This window comes from Impatiens glandulifera, unplaced genomic scaffold (assembly GCF_907164915.1).
Source record: "Impatiens glandulifera unplaced genomic scaffold, dImpGla2.1, whole genome shotgun sequence".
In the NCBI taxonomy this organism is placed as follows: Eukaryota; Viridiplantae; Streptophyta; class Magnoliopsida; order Ericales; family Balsaminaceae; genus Impatiens; species Impatiens glandulifera.
Window position 1 is genome coordinate 145,455 of NW_025918982.1, and position 25,720 is coordinate 171,174.

General features: G+C 28.1%; 2 protein-coding genes and 1 non-coding gene across 3 annotated transcripts; 1 reads left to right on the forward strand and 2 right to left on the reverse strand.

Annotated features, from left to right (window-relative positions):
- Positions 1 to 4,814: 4,814 nt before the first annotated feature.
- On the reverse strand, positions 4,815 to 5,337 carry LOC124917278 (18.1 kDa class I heat shock protein-like). The gene has a single exon (XM_047457749.1). It carries the CDS (start codon positions 5,313 to 5,315, stop codon positions 4,836 to 4,838), a length of 480 nt encoding a protein of 159 aa, XP_047313705.1. The 5' UTR covers positions 5,316 to 5,337; the 3' UTR covers positions 4,815 to 4,835.
- Positions 5,338 to 7,883: 2,546 nt separating this feature from the next.
- On the forward strand, positions 7,884 to 7,956 carry TRNAK-UUU. The gene has a single exon. It is a non-coding gene; the product is annotated as a tRNA-Lys (tRNA).
- A 16,921-nt stretch (positions 7,957 to 24,877) lies between these two features.
- LOC124917273 (18.1 kDa class I heat shock protein-like) lies at positions 24,878 to 25,394 on the reverse strand. Its single transcript, XM_047457745.1, has one exon. The coding sequence runs from the start codon at positions 25,392 to 25,394 to the stop codon at positions 24,915 to 24,917; it is 480 nt and encodes a 159-aa protein (XP_047313701.1). The 3' UTR covers positions 24,878 to 24,914.
- Positions 25,395 to 25,720: the final 326 nt, after the last annotated feature.

Here is a 25,720-nt window from a genome sequence, read left to right on the forward strand (position 1 = left end):
GTTTTTGCGATGAGTCGAACTATCAAGAAATCGCGTTCAGGGCTGAGCAACCAAAAATAAGTTGCACTCTTTTATCAAAAGGTCAGAATGACCTTCCTCGAATGACCTTCTCTGTATTTCTCATAATAATAACCCTTATTCATTTATACATGAATAACACATGAACAATCTATTGATATTCATGCTATAAGGGAATTGATGTTTCAATACATAGAATTAACGTTACTCCATGAATTTTACAGATAATTTGTCAAGTTCTCTAAAATAAGATTTTCAAGAAACATCCTTGTTAGGATAAACACCAAAGAAAGGATTTCCTAAAGCAACGCTTAGAAGCACATCGACGAATGCTATGTGTAGCATCAACAGATCACTCCAACAGTGACACGCTATAAGTTCTATCTTTCCTAACTCCCTCATTATAAATTGGACAAAATAACTTATTATTAGATGTTATTATCGAATAAACGTTTTCAAAAATCAGTTTGTTGTATTCTAACTCGATTCAAGAGGGACACTCTATAAGCACTTAAACCGACACTCCAATTTATAATATTAAAATAATTATTTTGAATCATTTTTAAATAAATAAGATCAAAATAATTATTTTATAGCCAAAGCAACTCGCATCCGGGCCACAATGGAATGACTAACGCCTTGTTAGTTAGGACGCTAACGGACCGCCCAAATGCAATGTCGTTGGACAAAATGCCAACAGCACGCCCGAATACGCTCAACACAACGCCATTTTGAACGCCATCTTCGTCTCCAACGCGACGCCAGAGTGGATAAGCTCTAAAGATGTGTGTTGATCTTGTCTTTTTGGAATTCTACCATTGGTCCACCAAATTTATTGATTAAAAGTCTAGAATGATCAACCTACAATTGTGATCATTCTTCCCTACGAAAATAGGGATGAATCATCCCTATTCCGGCCACTTGAGCCAAGAATATTTAAAACATCATTAATGAGTTTTGGCTAATTTGATCCACTAGGCTGGATAATCTGACTTAAGAATGCTATAAATAGATTTTCTAAGTAATTCTGAAGTGAAGGAACCAACTCATAACCTCCAATTCGAAGAATATCAAAATCCTCCATTAAAGATTGAAACTTTTGGATTTTTTGGATTTTCGTTTTAGGCCTTAAAGCTTGGATCTGAGCATCTAGAAAGCTTCCATAAGAATTAAAGAGTGTTCTCCAATCCTTGGTAAGGTTCCAATCACCCTTTAATTCATATTTATAATTTGAATTTGAAATTTTTATATTTCAAATTGCATAATCTTGTATGTTTACTGTTTATAGTGTTTTATGGTTCAAAATTTATCCCTAGATAATTTTGAAAGTATTTCAATATGATAACCGATCAATCGATCTAAATAATAAAAACCCAAAATTTAATTTTAAAAATAAAAAAACGGGTTTTGTATTCTTGGGATAATTTTGTTGAATCACAGCCCAAAAAACATCCCAACTTGATTATAATGATGTTGGAAAACTATTTGAATCATTTTTGATCTATCCCGATCATGTTTGATCAAAATAAAAAATTTCAAAAAAAAGTGATTTTTTTTTAGTTCTTGAATTGGTCAAAACGAACAACTCGTGTTCTAGTTTTGGTACTAATCAAGTATATGTTGTATAAAAAGCTATTGGGATAGCACATTACACTTCAAAACAACTTTAAAATAAAAAAACCCATTTTTTTATCACAAAGTGTTTTGAACAAATTGATCATCATCCAATTAGATTGATACCTTGAGATGATGATCAACTTGTTCTTGGGAGCTTTGTGAAGCTACCCAATCTTTTAGGTCAAAGAATTAGACCTAAAAAAATGAATTAAAAAAAACTACACTTTGTGTGATTGAGGACCGAGGCTTGTTAGTCTAGGACCGAGAAAATCGAACCTAGGATCAAGAGCTAGGACCGATGTTCTTTAGCAATCCAAGACCTAGGACCTATGTTCTTGAGCTAGGACTGAGAGATCCGACAAGAGATTTTTATCTAGTACCGAGACTCCTTAACCCTAGAAACGAGAGTCATAACCCTAGGATTCAGAGTTCTAACCTTGGGACTGAGACTCCATAACCCTAAGACCAAGAGTCCTAACCTTAGGACGAGAGTCCTAACACTATGACCGAGAGTCCTAACCCTAGAACCGAGAGTTCTAACCTTGGGACCGAGACTCTTTAACCCTAGGACAAAGAGTTCTAACCTTGGGACCAAGACTCCATAACCTTATGACCAAGATTCATAACCCTAGGACCGAGAGTTCTGATCTTTGGACCGAGTCTCCCTAACCCTAGGATCGAGAAACTTAGCCCCGGGCTAAGCTATGACCGAAAGGTTTATACACCTAGACCGGTAAGATCAGCCAATGACCGAGAGTTCTTAGCACCTCGATCGAGGGACTTCGATCCTTAGACCGAAGATCCCAAGCTTCGACCCGGACCGAGGGTCTTTTGATCTCGACCCATTAAAACGAACTCCAGACCTAGGACTCCGGTTCTAAGGCCTAATTGGTTCCACTTTTATAAATCTAAAATTAAATTTATAATTTTTGGACTCCAAATAATTTCTAAAAATCCCGAAAAAATAGAAAATGTATTTTAAATATTTTGGGATATTTCCACAAAATATTTCAAGAAAGACTTGTTTGATGTTTATTTCTAAACTTTAATACCTTTAAAATTGATTGATATTCTTCAAGTAATTCATCCCTAGTTATTATCCACAATAGGTACTCACATTTAAATGTTGATGTTTCAATACTTTAAATAACGCTAAACCTAGAACCATTATTAGGACCGGAAGAATAAGCGGTTATAACTCAAATATTATACAACCGATTTTCAAAAGCTAACTTTATAAGTAAAGACCGTTTTGAAAATGGGTACTGAGGATGAAGCACGAAAGCGTTTTCCCGAGTATCACCAAACTACGAACTAAAAGAAAACTCTAGTAAATAAGTTTGTATACGTATGCCAACTTTTATTAATTTTTTTTAAAAAACATTGGCGTCTTTATTTCAAAATAAATAATCTTTAAAATTAAATATGTTTAATTATTTTAAATTAAATGATTTCTTAAAAAATAAAATTGTGATTTGATTATGGTAAATCTCCGGAATTTAAAATTGAACCCAAAATTAATTGTTTTTAATTAATTTCAAAAATCTGTCAGCATTAGTGAATCTTTTAAAAATAATATTCAATTTAAAAAAAAACCCTAACAAGAAAACCGAGGTTGAATTTCTCGAACCTCGAGATTTTCACGGAAACCTAATATGAAGGGGTTTTTCCGGGAGTTACAAGTTCAATTGTATTAATTATATTGAATATATTTTTCTATTATAATATTATTCGTATTTTATTAATTATTTGACACATTAGTTACATATCAGAAAATTATTGTAATGTTTGTATTATTGAAATTTTGTTATATCTTTATCGTGTGCATAACACGAGAATCCTAGTAGGATATATAATGATATTGCTTAAGTGCAAATTGCTCTAATTATAAGTGTGTGAGAATAAATTGATATTTGAAAGTTTGATTAATTTGAATATATATATACGTGAGAGTAAATTGATATTTGAGTTAGGTCATAATGACCCACCCATGAATTGAAACAATTATATATATACAATGATGTTTAATTCCAAATTGCTCCAATTTGTCAGGTTGAGAGTTATGATTAATTTAGATATATTTGTAAAAGTAATGGATACTTGAGTCGGATCGTAGGTTGACCCAACCATAAATTGAAACAGTTAAATTTAAAAAATTAAATTAAAAATGTTATATATAAGTCTTGAACTTACAATCTAATAATATAAGTACAACACTTTAACTAGTTGCGCTAAAAATACTTTATATATTAAATTTTACATAAAATTTGATGAACATGTGTGTTTGCTAACAACATAAGTTCAACATAGCTAATATGTTTTATATTTTAAATTCAATAATTTAATATGTATATAGATAATAAATTTATTAAGAAAGTTTTATAATATCAATGTGTAAGTATTTCTGTAAGTATTAAAAATTTTCACACTAGTTTATAAAATTAAATAATTATTTTGATTTATTTTATAATAAATAAAATAAAATAATTAACTCCAAAGTCAAAACCCAATTAAAACAATTAATTATTTTGATATAAAGCCTAATCAATGAAGAAAAATGGCCAAAATAAAAAATAAAATTATTTGGAATAAATGTTATACTTATTTTAATGAAATGACGCTAAGTATTTTTTTTCTCACCAAAAAAAAAAAAAATTTGATGTAATGCAGAATTTGAAAGTTTTTACACTTATTAAGTTGTGTCAAAAATTGACCGAGAGTGGAAGATCAAAAGTTTATGTTATGTTGACTAGATTGATTCATCTTGTTTTAATATTACATGTTTCTACCGTTACTACTGAGCGATCATTTTCAGTAATGAAAAAGGTGAAGACAAAACTTCGCAATAAAATGGAATATGATTTTTTTGCTGACTGTTTGACACTTTATATTGAACAAAATTTAACTAAAGATATAAATGCAGATTCTATTATACATAAGTTTTATGTTATAAAATATCATAGAGCTCAATTTATTTAAACATTATAATATTTTTCTCATATATATTTATATTATTTATTACATTAAATTCAACACCCAACTTAAAATCATTGAAATCCTGAGTATGTCCTACTTCCATCATGGATACAAACACAAACTCGGACTGAAAATCCTTTTGACAACTCAAGACTCACACGAAGATAATGATGGCTTAGGAACTAATTATTATTATTATTAAGGCTGTTTCTTCGAACCTCTTCTCAGCCGGAAATGTCAATTGACTTCACCTCCGGCTTGTTCTCGGGCTCCTTTGGCACGGTCACCTTGAGGACGCCGTTCTCCATGGTCGCCTTTATCTGCTCCATCTTGGCATTCTCCGGCAACCTGAACCGGCGCTGGAACTTTCCGGTGCTCCGCTCCAGCCGATGCCACTTATCGGTCTTCTCTTCCTGTTCTTTGTTCCTCTCCCCGCTGATCTGAAGAACCCGATCTTCTTCGACTTCCACTTTGACCTCGTCCTTCTTCAGCCCAGGTAAGTCTGCCGTAAACACGTGAGCCTCCGGCGTTTCCTTCCAGTCGATTCTGGCGGCTGCGAAGGCCGAGGTCTCGCGGTGAGAGGAATTGGAGGAGGAGAAAGGGATTAATCCTGATTCGAAGGTCGAATCCCAGATGTCTTGAGAGAAGGGATCGAAGAAGACGTTGCTTCGTCGACCACCAAAAATGCTCGGAATTAAGGCCATCTCTGTGCTGTGCCGATTATCTTGAAAATTCTTAGAAAGCTTTCTTTGTACAAATATATCACTTCAATACTCTGCAATTGGCCTTGGATCGGCTGCGTGCTAGTGCATTTAAAGTCCGGAAGAGACAATTCTAGTAATTTCGAGGGCTATCTCACATGGCCCAGAGAATTAATCATTATACAACACGTGTACGAACACGATGATCTCTCTATTTTATATTATATATACCATGTTAAAAAATAATCAAATAATATAATTTTAATAAAAAATATCATTTTATTTTATAATTATATATATATATATATATATATATATATATTTTCGATTTAAAAATAATAATTAATTATTTTATAAATATTAAATTAAATTAATCAATATTATGTAATCAAATAATAATATAAAAAAACAAATCACATAATTAAATAATTATAATAAAATAAAAAAAGAATATATGTATATAACTATATTATTTTAATGGAATAATATAAACATGTCAAAAGTTTATAGAACATAAATAAATAAATAATTTATCTTATTTTAGATACATTTATAATATTAATTTTCTAATTTTTTAATTGGCTATTCAAATTAAATGCAAAATAATTAAAAATAATAATAATTATAAATTAGACATAATATGATTGTCAAATGAAACTATATTGCTCTACTAACAAGTTAAGAATGTCACTGATAAACATATATTTTACATAATCTTGAATTTATTTATCATTTTTCTAGTCAAATATTTTATTAATATTCTTAAATTATAAACATATTTGTTAAACTGTAACTTCGGTAAACATATTCTCATTATAATTCTTGTCATTAGCAAAGTTTGAAATTTTATATTTCACGTGTTCTTCAAAATTGTGTGATTATACAATTTGAGATCTATCTCGAAACATTTGAGGCATTTTTACCCAAATTCAACATTAAAAGCAAGTCTATGAATTTGAGTTTTAAAATGGCTAAAACGTACGTATAATTAGTTGAGCTTAAAAGATCGGTTTTGATTTTTTGAAGCTTTCAATAAACTTATATTTTGAATTAAAACTCAAAAAGTCATTTTTTCGATTGAAATGTTCCATTTTTTATGATGTCATGATGATGTCCTTGTCGGTTGAATGATGACCTTAGAGTGTGATGAATATGTTCTAAATGGGGAGACAAAGTTTCTCATGTTTTTGGATCCGTGATCAATGCATTTTTTGTTTTGCTGGAAGTTGAAGACGAAGCTGACTCGGCCAAACCCCCACTCCCATGCGCCTGAGTCTAATCTATGCCTCACTCATTCAGCTCGTGTGTCTCGTCCCGTATTGACCAATTGCGAAACCACCTTGACTCCGACCCAGAGCGCGTCCAAGCCGACCCATACCGATCTTGAACCGTACCTGGAGAACTGGTGGTTTACCCGCGCCCGCCCGGGTATATGTGTTTTGATTATTTTGATTTAAATATTTTTGGTATTTTAAAGGATTCAAACTAATTTTAAAAAAATATGAAAAATATAAATACCTTTAAAATAATTTTAGAATATTTAAAAATTATATTTTTTTTATTAAAGACTTGTTTGATTTTTAAATCTAATTCCTATAACTGATATTTTTGAGGTGCCCTTTTTAACCGTTTTAGACATCAAACGTGTATCAACATTTATTTTAATATTTTAAATTTAATTAAATGTCTAGAAACTCAAAAATAATTGAATAAATAAAAATAAAAAAATCCAATTTCCTAAATAGTCAAAATTTTATGAAATAAATATCGTTTTCAACAAACACAAAGGACATAATACAAAAGTTTTTTCCCGAGTGTTCATGTAAAATATCACATTTGTACACGTAACATATTTTCTTAATTTTTAAAATTGAGTGGAGACTCTAAAATTCAAAAGGCCAACCTTTTAAAAATTTAAATTTTTTTATTCAAATTTATCATTTCGGTTCAATGTTAATTATTAAATCCAGTCCGTATATCACATGTCTTTTAACCGTCGTGACTTCAATTCTCACAAAAGACGGTGAGTGAGTTAGTCCAATTCTTCAGTTGACAATTCTTATAAAATTACAAAAATTAATGTGAAAAGTTTTGTTTACAAAATAAATCAACAACCATTATAAACTTATATCTTTTACTTAAACTAAATTTGAAATATTATTTATTTATCTAAGTTGTCTTAACTGGTAGAACGATTCTCATAGACGACAAGTAGAGGTAGTTATGAAGCTATTAACATCAAGATAAATATGAGATAATGTGAAGATTTTTGTCTACAAAATATATCAACCATTAAAATTAGATAAACATATATATTATTTAATTTAGACTAAATATAAGATATAGTTTTATTAACATAACCCGTCTTAGCTCAATTCATTGAGCACATGACTTTTAACAATGTGGTCGTTGACTAGTTTTTTGAGTTTTTCACCTTACATTATTACAAATTAAAATAATTTGTCAAAATATTATTGTACATATTTTTGTCTACAAAATACATCAAGCATTAAAATTATATGAAATATTATTTACTTAAGCTAAATATGAAATATGACTTTAGGAACAAAAGCCGTCTTAGCTCAGCTGGTAGAGCGCATGGCTTTTAACCATGTGGTCGTGGGTTCGATTCCCACAGACGGCGAGTGGGATAGTTGTTTCGGTCCTTGAATTTATAATTTTTACAAAATTACAATAATTAACAAATAAAAAAAAATCAATGTAGATATTTTTGTGTACGAGATGAGATCGATTGGGATGGATAAATGTGAATTCAAAAAAATGAGGATCAGAAAGTTAGTTTATATATTATAAATGTGTGAGGAGAAGTGAAAGTTTGACTGAAGTGGAAGTGTAAATTCACGATATGAGAGGTCGATTGGGGTAGATAAATGTGGATTAAGATGGTTGGTTAGTAAAGTGAAGATAAGAAAGTCGGTTTATATATTGTAAAATATGTGAGAAGAAGTGAGTTGTTTAACTGAAGTGAAAGTGTAAGTTCACGATATAAGAGGTTGATTTGAGTAGATAAATGTGGAATGAGATGGTTTGTTAGCCAAAGTGAAGATACAGAAGTCGGGTTATATATTGTTAAATACGTGATGAGAAATGGGGTGTTTGACCGAAGTAAAAGTAAGACCTCGAGATGAGAGGTCGATTGTGAATTTGTAGGTCAAAGTGAGGGTAAAAGAGATTGATAATATTAGAGATGGTTGATTTCATCTAAGTGAGGTTATGAGATTAGTGATATAAGAGGTCCATTGTGAAAGAAATAATATTAGTGGTTAAAATATATGAGGAGATTAGTTATTTGACAAATGTAAAAGTATGGACACGAGATGAGAGTTTGATTGGGATTGGTTGAGACCAAAGTGAGGGTAAAAGAGATTTTAGTGATGTTGGAGATGATTGATTTGATCAAAATGAAATTGTAATGTCCCAAGATGAGATTGATTAAGATGAATATATGTGAAATGAGATGGTTGATTAGCCATAGTGAGAATAAAAAATTTGGGTTGTATATTATAAAATATGCAAAGAGAAGTGAATTATTTTACCGAAGTGAAAGTGTAAGGTCACGAGATAAAAGACTAATTGTGGTGGATAAATGTGGAATGAGATGGTTGGTTGGTCGAAGTGAGGATAAAAAATTGGGTTATATATTGTAAAATATGTGAGCAAAAGTGGGTTGTTTAAACGAAGTGAATGTAAGACCTCAAGATGAGAGGATGATTAATATTGACAGATAAATATAAATAATATGATTGGTTAGTTAGAGTGAAAATAATGTCACGAGATAACAAAACAATTGTAGATTGGGGGGCTAAAGTGAGGGTAAAAGAGATTGGTAAGGTTGGAGATGGTTGATTTGATCAAAGTGAGGGTAAAAAATTGATTATGATGAGATGGTTGGATACAAATAATGCTCGAAGTAGGTTATGAGATTAGTAATATGAGAGGTTCATTATTCGGAGTGAAAGTAAGGTCTCGAGGGAGGTCGATTATGGATTGGTAAGTCAAAGTGAGGGTAAAAAAGATTGGTAATGATAGAGGAGGAGAGTGTGGAGGAAACTATGGTTGTTGATCCTCAAATCCGCAAAACTGAAGTAGAGAAAAACATGGATAAAAACCCTGAAATTCTGAAAAAGAATTCCTTTTATCAGATCAATACATATTCATATAGATGTAGGCTAAATAATAGGAGCAGACATACATCATCATTTGCTACAATTCAATAATTTTTCGTTAAATATGAGCAAGGAAGGGGACATAGAAGAAAGCAACATGGCCTACAAGGCGAATATGGAAATAACAACAAAGATTGAGAGCTTTAATTTAATCTTTGATTGTACTATTGATTGATTTCTACCATTCAAAAACTCTAGGGTCGTTTGTTTGTCATCTTATAATCAAAACTAGGGTTTGTCTAGTTTTGATTCTTGACCCTCCCAATTTTTGGGCTATTTAATGAAATGGTGCTAAACTGTTTCCCCCCACCCAAAAAAAATATTGGTAATGTTGTAGATGCTTGATTTGATCGAATTGAGGTTATGAGATTAACAATATGAGATATCCATTATGAAAGAAATGATATTAGTCATTAAAATATGTGAGGATGTGAGTTGTTTGACCACAGTGAAAGTATGGTCACAAGATGAGAAGTTGATTGTGATTAGTGAATAAATGTTGGTCAATATAAAAGTAAAGTCGTGAGATTAAAGGTCGATTGGGATTGGTGGAGACAAAGTGAGGGTAAAAGATATTGGTAATATTTGAGATAGTTGATTTGATCGAAGTGAAAGTGTAAGGTCATGAGATGAGAGATCGACTTGGATGGATAAGTATGGAATGAGATGGTTTTGGTTTGTTGAAGTGAGGATAAGAAAATTGGGTTGTATATTGTAGAACATATGAGGAGATGAGTTGTTTAACCGAAGTAAAAATAATGTCTCGAGATGAGGGGTCGATTGTGATTGATGAATAAATATAGAATGAGATGGTTTGATTAGTCAAAATGAAAGTAATGTCACGAGATTAGATGTCGATTAGAGATTGGTAGACCAAAGTGAGGGTAAAAAATAAATTTGTAATGTTGGGGATTGTTGATTTGATTGAGTGTAATATTGTTGGAATTTTAAACTAATTCATAAATTCCATTAATGAATGGAAATGAGAATTTGGGTAAATAAAATCAAATAAATTCAAACTAAATTAATACGAAATTTAAACGTGAATTAAAGTGAAATTTGATCCAAATAATTAAATTATTATAATTAATTTGTTAATTATGTAATTAACATTTAATTGCTTAAAGAACAATTATCAAATTAAATATATTTAATTTTGTTAATTGTCATTGTAACCTTCATGATATTATTGCTATCAATTTATTAACAATTTAGAAAATCATGTAACGTGTATTTTCTAATGAAGAGAAAATGCAAAAGGAAATGAAGGTTAGCGTTTGATCAAAGATTAATGGTTGATTTTATTTTAATGAAAGTTTAACTTTTCAACAATATAAAACCCTCTATCTCTAATCTCAAACAACTCATCATCTTATATTTTCTCACTCTAGAATTCCAAAAGTCCTCTTCTTGTTTGTGAGTGTTCTTCGAGTTCTTTGTTCGATATTTTTGTTGAAACCCAATGATAGTTTAGGTACGCTGATCAAGTTCAACGAGTAGTGATTTCAGTACAGAATCTGTACTACTGGATTCGTTGTACCCTAGGAGACAACCATCTACGATAAGTTCCAGCATAAACGGGAGACGATGAAACTGTTTTAAGGGAAATGTGTCTAACACATGCCTCAAATCAATATTTCATTCAATGGTTTCGTTCTTCGTGTATTTAATTTTATTTAATTTATTTGTAACATCATATGTATATATATTTTCTGTTATTCAAGACAAGATATCTAACAATCTTAAAACAGTCTCCATGTGCTAAGTTATTTAGTAGTTTGTGCCATCGAAATTTTTGTCTGTGATGTTTCAGGAATACGAGTTATGATGTTATAAAACAGATGATGGTTTATTTCAACAAGATAAAGTTGTTCATCTAAAGGAATAGAAGAATCTACAAATAAAGATAAGTCTTTATTGTATACATATAATGTTAATTATTATTAATATTATTTGTATGAAAGCTTACTTTTATAAGCTAATATATGTTGATGTAGATATATATTCTAAAGAAAAATGATGTATATTCATTATACAAATGTTTTTTAAAAAATAAATTAGAAAACAATAATTTATTTTATTTTTGCTTATATGTTTGTTGGTTATTAAAATTATTATTAATAATAAGTGAAAAAAATAACTAAAAAGTTAGCTTTTAATTTTCAGAAATAAATTAATAATTATAATTTAGTAATAGTAATTAAAACTAATTATAATTGAATAATATAGTTTTAGTTTTAAAATAATTAATTATAATATATTTACATTCTTAAATTAATTAAGCCCGATGATTAATAAGAATGTGATAGGTTGATTATTAACGAAATATAGTCTATTTATATATGTACATATATATTGTCTTATATATTTATCTTTTGATTATGATACTAAGTTATCAATTTAGTTTGACAGAGTTTAAGTCAAAAAGAAAAGAAAAATAAGTTTCTCTGAAAAGAAGACAAAAGGTCGTAACCAGTAATATATCAATGAAAGGGCCCGTTGGTGCAACTGTTCGAAGTTCAGATGCAAGGGTGCGAGGAGGCGAAAGGTCCCTAGTTTGAATCCCATTTTAGCCAATGATTTCTTTCTTAGAAATCTGATGTGTTATAAATGACACTAGTCATTTATGGTGGAACAATTCAAATTTCTTGTATAGAAATTTTTAGATGAATGGAACCAATGATTTCTTTCGTAGAAATCTGATGTGTTATGAAATGACACTAGTCATATATGGTGGAACCATTCCAATTTCTTATGTAAAAATTATGAGATGAATGGATAGTCAATGATTTGTTGATAGAAATTACCATTCTAATTTCTTGTGTAGAAATATTTTGAGATAAAGGGATAGTCAATGATTTCTTGGTAAAAATTAAACTAATTAAAATGACTTTAGTCATTGATATTAAAACTATTTCAATTTCTTTTGTATAAATTATGAGATGAATTATATAGTCAATGATTTTTAATTTTTAAAAATAAAAAAATAAAATCAGACTTGTTAAATTGACTCTAGTCATGCTGAAATCATTTCAATTTCTTGTGTAAAAAATTGTGAGATGAATGATGTATGTTATATGATTTTAATCATGGATGTTGGAATCATTCTAATTTCTTGTGTAGAAATTATGAAATGAATTGGCACACTTAACGGTTTCTTATATAGAAATTTAGTTTGCCAAAATGACGTTGTTATTAATATTTTGAGGCATTTTAATTTATTGAGATTAAATAAGTTATTTGTGTTAAAACTTATTATAATCATGCATTTAAAGAGACACGACTATGTTAGTCGAAATTGTATTTGCAAAAATTGTCTCGGTGAGAACAATTTACCCAGATTTATTTTTGAGCATACATAGTCGTTTCACGTTGATTATTGTTCCAAATATGCCAATGTAAGTGCTCAATTAAGATATGAAATATATTTATAGTTATATTTCATTTGATTATGTTGCTAAATGATTATTTGTATATATATCATGCATATTAGTTAATAATATGATGATTCGTGTTCATTCATAATTAGTATGATTATCTAGCTATTTGTATACATATATGAATAAAGATTTATTGTAAATGCATTTTGTTTTAATAGAAAATTCTGAAAATTTTTCATAAAACTAATTTTCTTTTGGTATACAAAAACTTTTATGAAAGTTAAAGTCATATAATTAATTAAGAAACGGACGAATTAATGACATGAATAATTATTTATAATAATTAGTTAGTTTTGTATTTGATTAAAAATAAATTGTCAATAGTCTAATTAATTGTAATAATTAATATTCTAATTAATTACAATAATTAGTTATTGATGTATTTTATAAAAATATTTGTTTAATATATATGAATATATTAAATAAAGACTTACATAATTTGATATTTTTGAAATCAAATAATTTTAAGAAAAAGTCTTGTTTGATTTGAGAAATAATGTGGCAAACGTGTCGATATTATGTGATGCAGTCGTGCAACCGAAAATAAATGTTTAAGCGACTTCGGTCAAAAATGCTTGAAACATTATGATTTCTTTTGTAGAAATCATGTGATATGATGAATATTTATTTGATTAAATATCCTAATTTCTTTTATAGAAATTTAGTGTTGAAATAAATATTTTAATTTTTTATGTAGAGATTATGTAAAGAATGATTTATATATGAATAAACATTCTAATTTCTTGTTTAGAAATTATATTTTATTCAATTAAATATTTATAATATAATTATATTATTCATTGTATGATAAGTATATCAAAAGAAATTTGTAAAAGAATTGTGTGACAAATTCTTAATTAGAAACTCATTGATTTAAATCATACAAATGTGTGTGATTTAAAAAAGGGTACCAACACGAATGTGGGGAAAATGTTTTATTGATAATAACACAAAAATAATTGTGTATATTATGATAAATAAAAGATAATTTATTGTTAGAGAAATATGTTCTCTACAAAAGATAAAGTTACTCAACTTTACAAAAAGAAATAAAATAAAAATAAAATGTCTTATTTGTATTTGCTAAGTTGTGCTCAAATTGATATTATAAATTTGAGGATTTTGAAATCAAGAAACATGCCATATTTTGACGTACTTTCATAAATATTTGAAGAACCAATGTCTTCAAAAGGATTTTATGAAATAAATGAAAAAAAAAGTTTATAAAATTTTGATATGACTTTTAATAAATTTTATAATAATGATATTAAAATTTGATCATATTTTTATTAGAAAGTGGATATGACAATTATATATATCATGAAGATAATGAAAATTGTTTCATTATGTGTTTTTTGTACGATATTTTATCGTTGAAAATTACAATAAAAATGATTAAATCCATTAAGGATGTGAATTGAACTACACGAAATATCATATTATTATCAAATAATATATTGATATGATTAAATAAAAGACTTTACATCTACAAGTAAATATGTTTACACTTGAAAGTGCAATCTACATATGGAAATCTTCTAAGGAAATTGTGATTGATAGATTAAACGTTATAATCTATAATTTTGATTTATGTCGAAAACTAAAATAATTTTATGCAAAATATATAATCGTTTACACGAAGACATAATAGTTCAAAGATATTTTGTCTACTTGTTAGCCAAGTAAACAACATTTTCATAAAAAAATGTTTAAATGGTAAGCATGTACGATTGACTATGCTTCTTATTATAAGATATTCCAAGATTATCAGAAATTTCTAATTATTATAATAATTTGAAATTAGATAAATTTAGAGTCAATGAAAAGTCTAGACATACACGTCTTAGACATAATGTCATTAACTACACTCTCTAATGGAGTTATCAAATTTGACTATGTAAGTAAAAGATAACATTGTGGATCCACTAATAAAATTATTGAATAGAGAGTTTGTTTGAAAGTCTTTTAAGACATCAACCTACTATAAATTGGTATGAAGGAAAACCCAACCTATGCAGACTAGAGATCCCAAGAACTAGGTTCATGGAACAACCTAATTGGACTAACTTGGAAAATTATTGTTGAGGATTAATCATAAAACGAAATGATATATATTTTGACAAGGATAAGCATATCACTTTTAATGATTCTTTGTGAGAAAATAGATCACCTATGTGAGGGAGAAGTGGAACCGCTTTGAAGGAATTGCACAACTCAATTTTAGACCCTCTCACAAAACTAGACGCGTGTTCCATGGCCAAAACGGACGCAACCATGAGAGCTTGACATGTATCAGGGAAAATTCTATGTGAAAGTCTGTAATCGTTTACACAAATGACAAAATAGCTCAAGGACATCGAGCCTACTAATCGGCTAGTAAAGTTATATACTTTCATAAGAGAATGTTCAAAAGGTTACACATACCTATCCAATGTAGAATTCAATTTTTGAACCTTTCATCGGGTTAATCTTTCAATTTCCATTAATGTGGGGGATTGTTGGAATTTTAAACTAATTCATAAATTCCATTAATGAATGAAAATGAGAATTAGGATAATTAAAATAAAATAAAATTCAAACGAAATTCACACGAAATTCAAACATGAATTAAAGTGAAATTTGATCCAAATAATTAAATTATTATAATTAACTTGTTAATTATATAATTAACATTTAATGGCTTGAAGAACAATTATCAAATTAAATATATTTAATTTTATTAATTGTCATTGTAACTTTCATGATATTATTGCTATCAATTTACTAGCAATTTAGAAAATCATGGAACGTGTATTTTCTAATGAAGAAAAAATGCAGGGCAATTAAGATCAGCCGTTGGATCAAAGATTAATGGTTGATTTTATTTTTATGAAAGTTTAACTTTTCAACAATATAAAACCCTCATCTCTAATCTCAAACAATCCCATCATCTTATATTTTCTCACTCTATAATTTCAAAAGCCCACTACTTGTTTTGTGAGTGTTCTTCGAGTTATTTGCTCGATATTTCTGTTAAACCTGGTGATAGTTCATGTACACTGATCAAGTTCAACGAGTTGTGATTTCAGTGCAGAATCACTACTGTATTCGTTGTACCATGTGAGACCTCTATTTACGATAAGTTCTGTTAGGATCTAGGTCGAGGCTGGGGAACCGGGGTTGGCCGGTTAGCGTCTTTCACTCAAAGGGTGGTGATTAATCCGGTTAAAGATTAATACCGGGGTTTCAATACTACACAAACTGTCACAAACCCTTGAACAAAGTTCAAGCGCGGAAGTGGTTTGTTTCAGGTTGAAGCAGCACACACACAAGATAGGCAGAACCGGATTTGAATAGGACAGGTTTGAAGATTGCTGAGTCGGTTTTGAAGCTTAGTAATTCGGTTTAGGTGATGTTGGATTGGTTGGGGCGGTATTAGTAGGTTAGTGCAGATCGGTTAGAAAATAAAGCAGGCAGAAAATAAATAACAAGACAGGTTTTTATGGATGTTCGGAGATAAAACTCCTACGTCACCCCTTCCTCTCGAAACCGCGAGAAGGATATTCACTAAGGAATACAAACACAATCCGATCGAGACTTATTTCCTGCTCGATAACACCCGTACAATTTTAACCGAAATTGTAGAATACACTTCAAATAAGCGCTTAAGCTTTTTAGAGATAGAGCACAATATTTTTACTTAGGCTGTAGAAAATTCAGAACTTGTAACCCGCATTTATTCCTCTTCAGCTCCTTCTTTTATAGGTGAAATGTGCCAACGGTCACATTTCATTTCCTTGAATTTGATTGGTTGAGCAGAGGTTCAGTGATTCAGACCTGGCGGTCTAGTCTTCAGACCTGGCGGTCTAGTCTTCCAGTGTGTAGGTCAAACCGGCTAGGTTTGTCTTTTACTCAATATGGCAACTGTCGGTTGGACAATTGTCTGTACCTGGAAGATTGTCTTTCTGATTTATCCTGAAGTGGAAAGATCTTGTAGGACGGTCTTCTGCAGCCTGTAGACTTTCCTCAGACTTGTGTGAATATGGCAATATTCAGTTTGTTCCTTCGGTATCATTCTCAACAGATACCCGAAGTGTCTTTTTATGCTGGTCGGTTATTTATGTTAACCGGATGACTTCCGGTTTTTCCATGACTTCTGATTGACCGACTGTTTAATTGATTATAGCCTTCTGATTTGACCGATCTTGTCTTTCTTGTTCGGTCATGTTTTTGGTCGGTTTGATTGCTTGACCGGTTGAGTTTCTTAACCGGTTGAGTGCTTTGACCGGTAGAGTTCTTTGACCGGTTGGGTGCTTTGACCGGTTCGATTATTTGCCTGTTCCTGCACAAGGAATTTGTTTTTGTTAAGTTTTATTTAACCGATCTAATTTTATCTATCAAGTTCTAGCACAAATGGGAGACGATAGAACTATTTTAAGGGAAATGTGTCTAATACATACCTCGAATCAACATCTCAATCGGTGATTTTGTTCTTCGTATATTTAATTTTATTTAATTTATTTTTAACATCATATGTATATATATTTTATGTGATTTAAGACAATATATCTAACAAATATCATAATATGAGAGATCAATTGGGATTGATGGATTAACCGAAGTGAGAATAAATGATTCGGGTTGTATATTACCAATTTGAATACATACTAAGGCCGAGTATTGGTATTAGTGTACACTACGACTAAGTTGAATTGATAATCATTACTTCACAGAGAATTTCATATTTTAATATTGGATTGGTGGATACATATGAAATGAGATGATTGGTTAGTCGAAATGAGTTAAAAAATTCGGGTTATATATTGTTAATTTGAATACGTATTAAGTCTAAATATTGGTATTAACGTATGCTACAACTAAGTTGAGTCGGTAATCATTACTGCATAGAAAACTTTGTATTTTAATGTCGTATCCACTCGTACCATACTGTTATAATATCGTAGTTGTCTTATTATCTGCAAATCTCATATTTGGTCGTCACACTAAACCTATAAAAAGTATTGAGAAAAAAGTGCAATTTTTTTTATTTTTGAATAACTTATTATTTTTTTCGCATTTCAACTCCTAACAGTATTAAAGATAAAGATAAAGATAATGATAAATTAAACGATAATTATTGATAATTATTTTAGTTTGATATTTATTTTAACAATATTATAAAATGACTCATTTTTACTATTTTTTTTTTTTGCTAAAAAATCATTATTTTCTTAGATAATATATAGTTTAGCCTTGTTTTTAAAAACATTTTAAAAATTATTCATCTTTTAATAATAATAATAATAGTAATAATGTTTATATACAAATTATAAAAAAAAAAAATACATATACAACCAATACTAATAAAATACTAGATTAATTAGATATATTAAATTTTTAATTTTGAAAGATGTAGAATTCAGTAAATGTAAGATTTAGAATTTGGTTTTATTGTCTTACTACTTAAATAAATATTGTAAAACATTAATTAAGATTCACATTAATCAAAGAACATTCAAATGATAGTTTTTTAACCCAACAATTACTAAAATTTAGTATTTTGTTTTTTGGAATTAAAGGAAATAATAAAATGCTAGATTTTAGTAATTTTGAGTTTAAAAAAACCACCATTTGATTAACGTTAATCTTAATTAATGTTTTTACAATATTTATTCGAGTAGTAAGAAAATAAAATTGAATTTTAAATCTCAACATTTACTGAATTCTAAATCTTTCAAGATTAAAATTTTAATATAACTAATTAATTTCAAATATGTATCGTGCATAAACGTTTGTATTCGACTCGGATAAGTCGTGTTAGACTCTCAATCGTGTCGTGCTGTGTCGTGTCTCAATCTTATACGTGTCGTATCGTGTCTTGACCCACTCAAAATATTATGATCCACGGACTCTTTCGTGTCGTGTTATTCGTGTTTACGAGTTTATTTGTGTTGTACTAACTAGTGTTTAAATATGTGTTTCGTGTTATTCCGACTAGATTTTGTAATCGTGTCAATACAATAGTGTCTTGACACTTATGTTAATCATTTATTTATTTATATTAAATTATATTGTTAGTAAAAATTATAAAATATAATTATTAATTTAGAAAATTTAAGTTAGTTTAATAAGTTAAATGTATTTAATTTATTTAAAAAGGTATTTAATATGTAAAATGTGTATAAATTTAATATATAGTTTCATAAATAATAATTTGAATGTAAAATATTTAAAATGTGTTTTAAAACATACAAATAATTATTCAAATAAAATTAGTTAAATTTATTATTTTAAAGTTATTAATTTATTTTTAAAAAATTAATATATTAAGTTAGTTAAATTATTATCATATTTTTTATTTAATATATTAATAATAATTAAAAATGATAAAATAATTAAAATTTTAAAAATAAATATTTAAATCAATAAAATTAGTGAGAGAATTATTATGAAGACTCAAATTTCTATTAATATAATTTATTTATTTAATATTTAAATTTTATTTTTATATTTTAGTATATTTAATTTTAATTATATATATATTACATTTAATTAAGATTCACATTAATCAAAGAACATTCAAATGATAGTTTTTTAACCCAACAATTACTAAAATTTAGTATTTTGTTTTTAGGAATTAAAGGAAATAATAAAATGCTAGATTTTAGTAATTTTGAGTTTAAAAAAACCACCATTTGATTCACGTTAATCTTAATTAATGTTTTTACAATATTTATTCGAGTAGTAAGAAAATAAAATTGAATTTTAAATCTCAACATTTACTGAATTCTAAATCTTTCAAGATCAAAATTTTAATATATCTAATTAATTTCAAATATGTATAGTGCATAAACGTTCGTATTCGACTCGGATAAGTCGTGTTAGACTCTCAATCGTGTCGTGCTGTGTCGTGTCTCAATCTTATACGTGTCGTATCGTGTCTTGACCCACTCAAAATATTATGATCCACAGACTCTTTCGTGTCGTGTTATTCGTGTTTACGAGTTTATTTGTGTTATACTAACCAGTGTTTAAATATGTGTTTCGTGTTATTCCGACTAGATTTTGTAATCGTGTCAATACAATAGTGTCTTGACACTTATGTTAATCATTTATTTATTTATATTAAATTATATTGTTAGTAAAAATTATAAAATATAATTATTAATTTAGAAAATTTAAGTTAGTTTAATAAGTTAAATGTATTTAATTTATTTAAAAAGGTATTTAATATGTAAAATGTGTATAAATTTAATATATAGTTTCATAAATAATAATTTGAATGTAAAATATTTAAAATGTGTTTTAAAACATAAAAATAATTATTCAAATAAAATTAGTTAAATTTATTATTTTAAAGTTATTAATTTATTTTTAAAAAATTAATATATTAAGTTAGTTAAATTATTATTATATTTTTTATTTAATATATTAATAATAATTAAAAATGATAAAATAATTAAAATTTTAAAAATAAATATATAAATTAATAAAATTAGTGAGATAATTATTATGAAGACTCAAATTTCTATTAATATAATTTATTTATTTAATATTTAAATTTTATTTTAATATTTTAGTATATTTAATTTTAATTATATATATATTACATTTATAGAATTAAATGAAAATGTAAATATATTTAGAGAGACGTGATAATTTGATAATGTAAGTGTATAGATGTGTAGTTTGAGTAAGAAAATGGGAAAAGTGGGTATAAATTATAAATGTATATTATTAAAGTTAGAATTATTATCATATATTTATTTTTTAAGGTATTAATAATAATTAAAATTAATACTAATTTAAAATTTAAAAAGTATAATAAAATAATATTAAAAAATTATTAATAGATTCAAATTTCTATTTATATAATTTATTTATTTGTTTTTTATTTTAATTTATATTGTTTAAATTAATATTTTATTTTAATATTATATTTTCGTATATTTAATTTTAATTATAAATATTATATTTATGAAATTAAATAATTTATTAATTGAATAAAAATGGAATATGTTTGAGAATGTTAATGCAAATGTAAGTAGTTTAGGTCATGTGATTAATTGTGTTTATGTTGTTTCGTGTGTATATTCGTGTCGTGTTTATACTTGTGTTGTGTCCGTGTCGACTCGTAACCGTGTTATGATTGTATAAATTCATAATAATGTCGTGATTGTGTCGTCACGTGCTTGTATCGTATCAACCCAAGACCCGAGTGAGATAATATCGTATCGTGTTTTTACGTATAAATATCGTGTTGTTACGTATAAATATCGTGTTGGATCGTTTTGATTTGTATTTATCTAACCCATTACCCAGCTCTAGGTAGGTATTGAAGTAAAAAATAATTAAAATATTATCTTTGAGTTGTGGATATTTATATATTTTTACTTTAAAATAATATTTAAAAAATGAAGAAATTAATTATAAGATTTAATTTATGAAATATAAAAAATGTATTATTATATTATTATATCTCTAATTCCACATAAAAAGATAAAAATAAGAAATATTATGAAAAAGTTCAATTGTATTAATTATTTTGAATATAGTTTTCTATTATAATATTATTAGTATATAGTTTTCTATTATAATATTATTAGTATTTTATTAAGTATTTGACACATTAATTACTTATCTTAAAATTATTGAAAAGATTTTTTTTTCTTTTATTGAAACTAAGAAGATTCTCGTGTGCGATTTAAACAAATAAAAATATAAATTAAATAAAAAAATAATATGTATTTAATGTTTAAAATTAATAAATCACGAATAATAAATTAAAATAAAAAATAGAGCGCTCTTATTCCACATTTTATTCATTTTGGTAAAACAACTTAATTTCTCACTTATTTAATCACATATATTTTACGAATGAACTTCTCATCTCGTGACCTTAAACTTTCACTTTGGTCAATCAACTATTTATTCATACTTTTAATATTTAACATCGTGATCTCACACTTTGGTCAATCAAATATTTGATTTATATTTTTTTAACCACTTTCAATTGATACTGACCTATTATCCCTCGGCAAAGCACATCATAATCACACTTGGTTAAATGGTTGTACTTGTTTTGTTATGTTGTAAGCTCAAAACATACATATAACATTTTTATTTATATGTTTAACCGTTTTAAGTTTATGGGCGGGTCAATCCACAATCTGATCCAAATATTCATTTACTCTCACATATATATCCAAATTAACCACAACTCTCGATCCGACAATTCAGACACTTTAACAATTAAGCATCGTTATATATATATATAGATTAATTAGTTAAAATGTTCAACTTATATTGTTAAAATGTCCCGTGATCATCTAATTTGGTGTTGAATTTAAAATATAAAGTGTTATTAGTCTAGTTGATTAAAATGTTGTACTTGTTTTGTTAGATTAAAAGTTCGAAACATACTTATAATATTTTTAATTTATTTTTAACCGTTGTAAGTTTATGTGCGGGTCAACCCACAATCCGATCCAAGTATCCATTTACTCTCACATATATATATATATCCAAATTAACCACAACTCTCGACCCCACAATCCGGACACTTTAAAAATTAAGCATCATTTTATATATATATATATATATATATATATATATATATATATATATATATATATATATATATATATATATATATATATATATATATATATATATATATTAGTTAATTAAGTTAAACTTATATTGTTAAAATGTCTCGCGTTCATTTAATTTGGTGTTAATTTAAAATATAAAGTGTTATTAACCTAATTATTTAAAGAATGATACTTTTTTATTTTTGTTAGGTTGTAAGTTCGAAATATATATATATATATATATATATATATATATATATATATATATATATATATATATATATATATATATATATATATATATATATATATATATATATATATATAACATTTTTAATTTTATTTTTAATCATTTTTTAACCGTTTTAAATTAATAAACGGGTCAACCCACGATCCGACCCAAATATCCATTTACTCTTTTATATATATATATATATATATTTATTTAATTTTAATGATAGACTTCTAACCAAAAGTTGAAAACTTGATTTCATTTACTTCTATCACCAGATGGATATAAACACAAACTTATACTGAAAATCCTTGTGATAATTCAAACTCACACAAAGATAATGATGGCTTAGGAACTTATTATTATTATTATTATTATTATTATTATTATTATTATTATTATTAAGGCTGTTTCTTCAACCTCTTCTCAGTCGGAAATGTCAATTGACTTCATCTTGATGAAGTTAAATACTCGGTTTAATGAGTCATTAGTATAATTTTTTTCTCTTAGTATATCTATTTGCAAAATTGCAAAAAAGTTTTATTCCGAAGATTTCACAGAACAAGACATTATTTCTTTAAAGTATGAATTGATACATTATAAATTTGATGTGATGCAGAATTTAAAAATTTCTACACTTATTTAGTTGTGTCAACAATTGACCGAGAGTGGAAGATCAAAAGTTTATATTATGTTGATTAGATTGATTCATCATGTTTTAATATTATCTGTTTCTACCGTTACTACTGAGCGATCAGCAATGAAGAAGGTGAAGATGAAACTTCGCAATAAAATAAAAGATGATTTTCTTACCGAATGTTTGACACTCTATATTGAACGAAATTTAGCTAAAGATATAAATTTTATTATAGATGAGTTTTATGTTATAAAATCTCATAAAATTCAACTTATTTATACATTATAATATTTTTCATACATATATATTTATATTATTTATTACATTAATTTCAAGCCCACTACAAGTTAAAATTCTGGTACGTGCCTACTTCCATCACCGGATGGATACAAACACAAACTCATACTGAAAATTCTTTTGACAACTCAAACTTCTTCAAGGATATTCCTGCAAAAACAAGTAGTGGGAATAATATTTTCTTACGTGACATTAATCAATTCGTTGCAACTGGTTGTCGTACTGATCTTCACTGGAAAGTGGAGCATGAGTAGCGTACAACTAATTGATTGTGGGTAGACGGGTGTTAACTTCAAGCAACTACTTAAGCCTAGCATTAGACGTATTTCACTTAGACGACCTCGTCTAATGAAATTAGACGCCCCCGTCTAATAACAAGATCCATTAGACCACCTGATCTAATGGGATTACACAACACGTCTAATACCACATCCTTTCAGACTAATCTGAAGGAGTTAGACATCACGTCTAACTTCCATTAGTTAGACCGCACATCTAACTATACATCTCTTCAAACTAATCTGAAGGAGTTAGACCGCACGTCTAACTCTCATTAGTTAGACTGCACGTCTAACTACGTCTTATAGACTGCACGTCTAACTCCGTCTGTTAGACTACACGTCTAACTCGATATGTTAGACTGCACGTCTAACTCCTTCTGTTAGACTGCACGTCTAACTCAATGCATCTAATGCCAAATCAGTCCAATGAACGTTATTAAGACTAAGTCTAATAAATCCTATTTTCGATACACCTGCATCAAAAACTATTAGACGGCATAGATTGAGTTTTATATACATTCATCATTAAAATTCCAATGGTAATTTGACCAACACTTTATACATATATATATATATATATATACATTCTTGTATATATATATATATATTTTATTTGTTTATTGTAATATTTGAATGAATATCTTTAATTACATTATATTAAATTTAGAAAAATAAAATATTGATTAATAATTATCTATTATTAATTTTGATATAATATATATATATATATATGAATGTAAATTCTCTTTTATGTATTAACAAAAAGATGTTAATATTATTTAATTTTACTGATATCATCAGTCTTTTAACAAATAAGTTAAACACTTGATTTCATTCACTTCCATCACCGGATGGATACAAACACAAACTCAGACTGAAAATCCTTTTGATAACTCAAGACTCCCACGAAGATAATTATTATGATTATTATTAAGGCTGTTTCTGCGAAGCTCTTCTCAGCCGGAAATGTCAATTGACTTCACCTCCGGCTTGTTCTCGGGCTCCTTTGGCACGGTCACCTTGAGGACGCCGTTCTCCATGGTCGCCTTTATCTGCTCCATCTTGGCATTCTCGGGCAACCTGAACCGGCGCTGGAACTTTCCGGTGCTCCGCTCCAGCCGATGCCACTTATCGGTCTTCTCTTCCTGTTCTTTGTTCCTCTCCCCGCTGATCTGAAGAACCCGATCTTCTTCGACTTCCACTTTGACCTCGTCCTTCTTCAGCCCAGGTAAGTCTGCCGTAAACACGTGAGCCTCCGGCGTTTCCTTCCAGTCGATTCTGGCGGCTGCGAAGGCCGAGGTCTCGCGGTGAGAGGAATTGGAGGAGGAGAAAGGGATTAATCCTGATTCGAAGGTCGAATCCCAGATGTCTTGAGAGAAGGGATCGAAGAAGACGTTGCTTCGTCGACCGCCAAAAATGCTCGGAATTAAGGCCATCTCTGTACGTGCCGATTATCTTGAAAATTGTTTGAAAAGCTTTCTTTGTACAAATATATATATTACTTCAATACTCTGCACTTCACTTGGTCTTGGATCGGCTGCGTGCTAGTGCATTTAAAAGCCGGGAGAGACAATTCTAGTAATTTCGAGGGCTATCTCACATGGCCTAGATATCCAATATATAACACGTGTACGAACACGATGATCCCTCTCTTTGACAAAGATTAATCAAATAATTTTAATTTTAATTTTAATATAAAACATCACTTATTTTATAATAATCTTTTATTTAAAATTAATGATAAAAAAATATATATTAAAAA

Bases quoted from the DNA above. Each gene is read 5' to 3' on its own strand.
- LOC124917278 (XM_047457749.1), bottom strand. From the start codon at position 5,315: ATGGCCTTAATTCCGAGCATTTTTGGTGGTCGACGAAGCAACGTCTTC.
- LOC124917273 (XM_047457745.1), bottom strand. From the start codon at position 25,394: ATGGCCTTAATTCCGAGCATTTTTGGCGGTCGACGAAGCAACGTCTTC.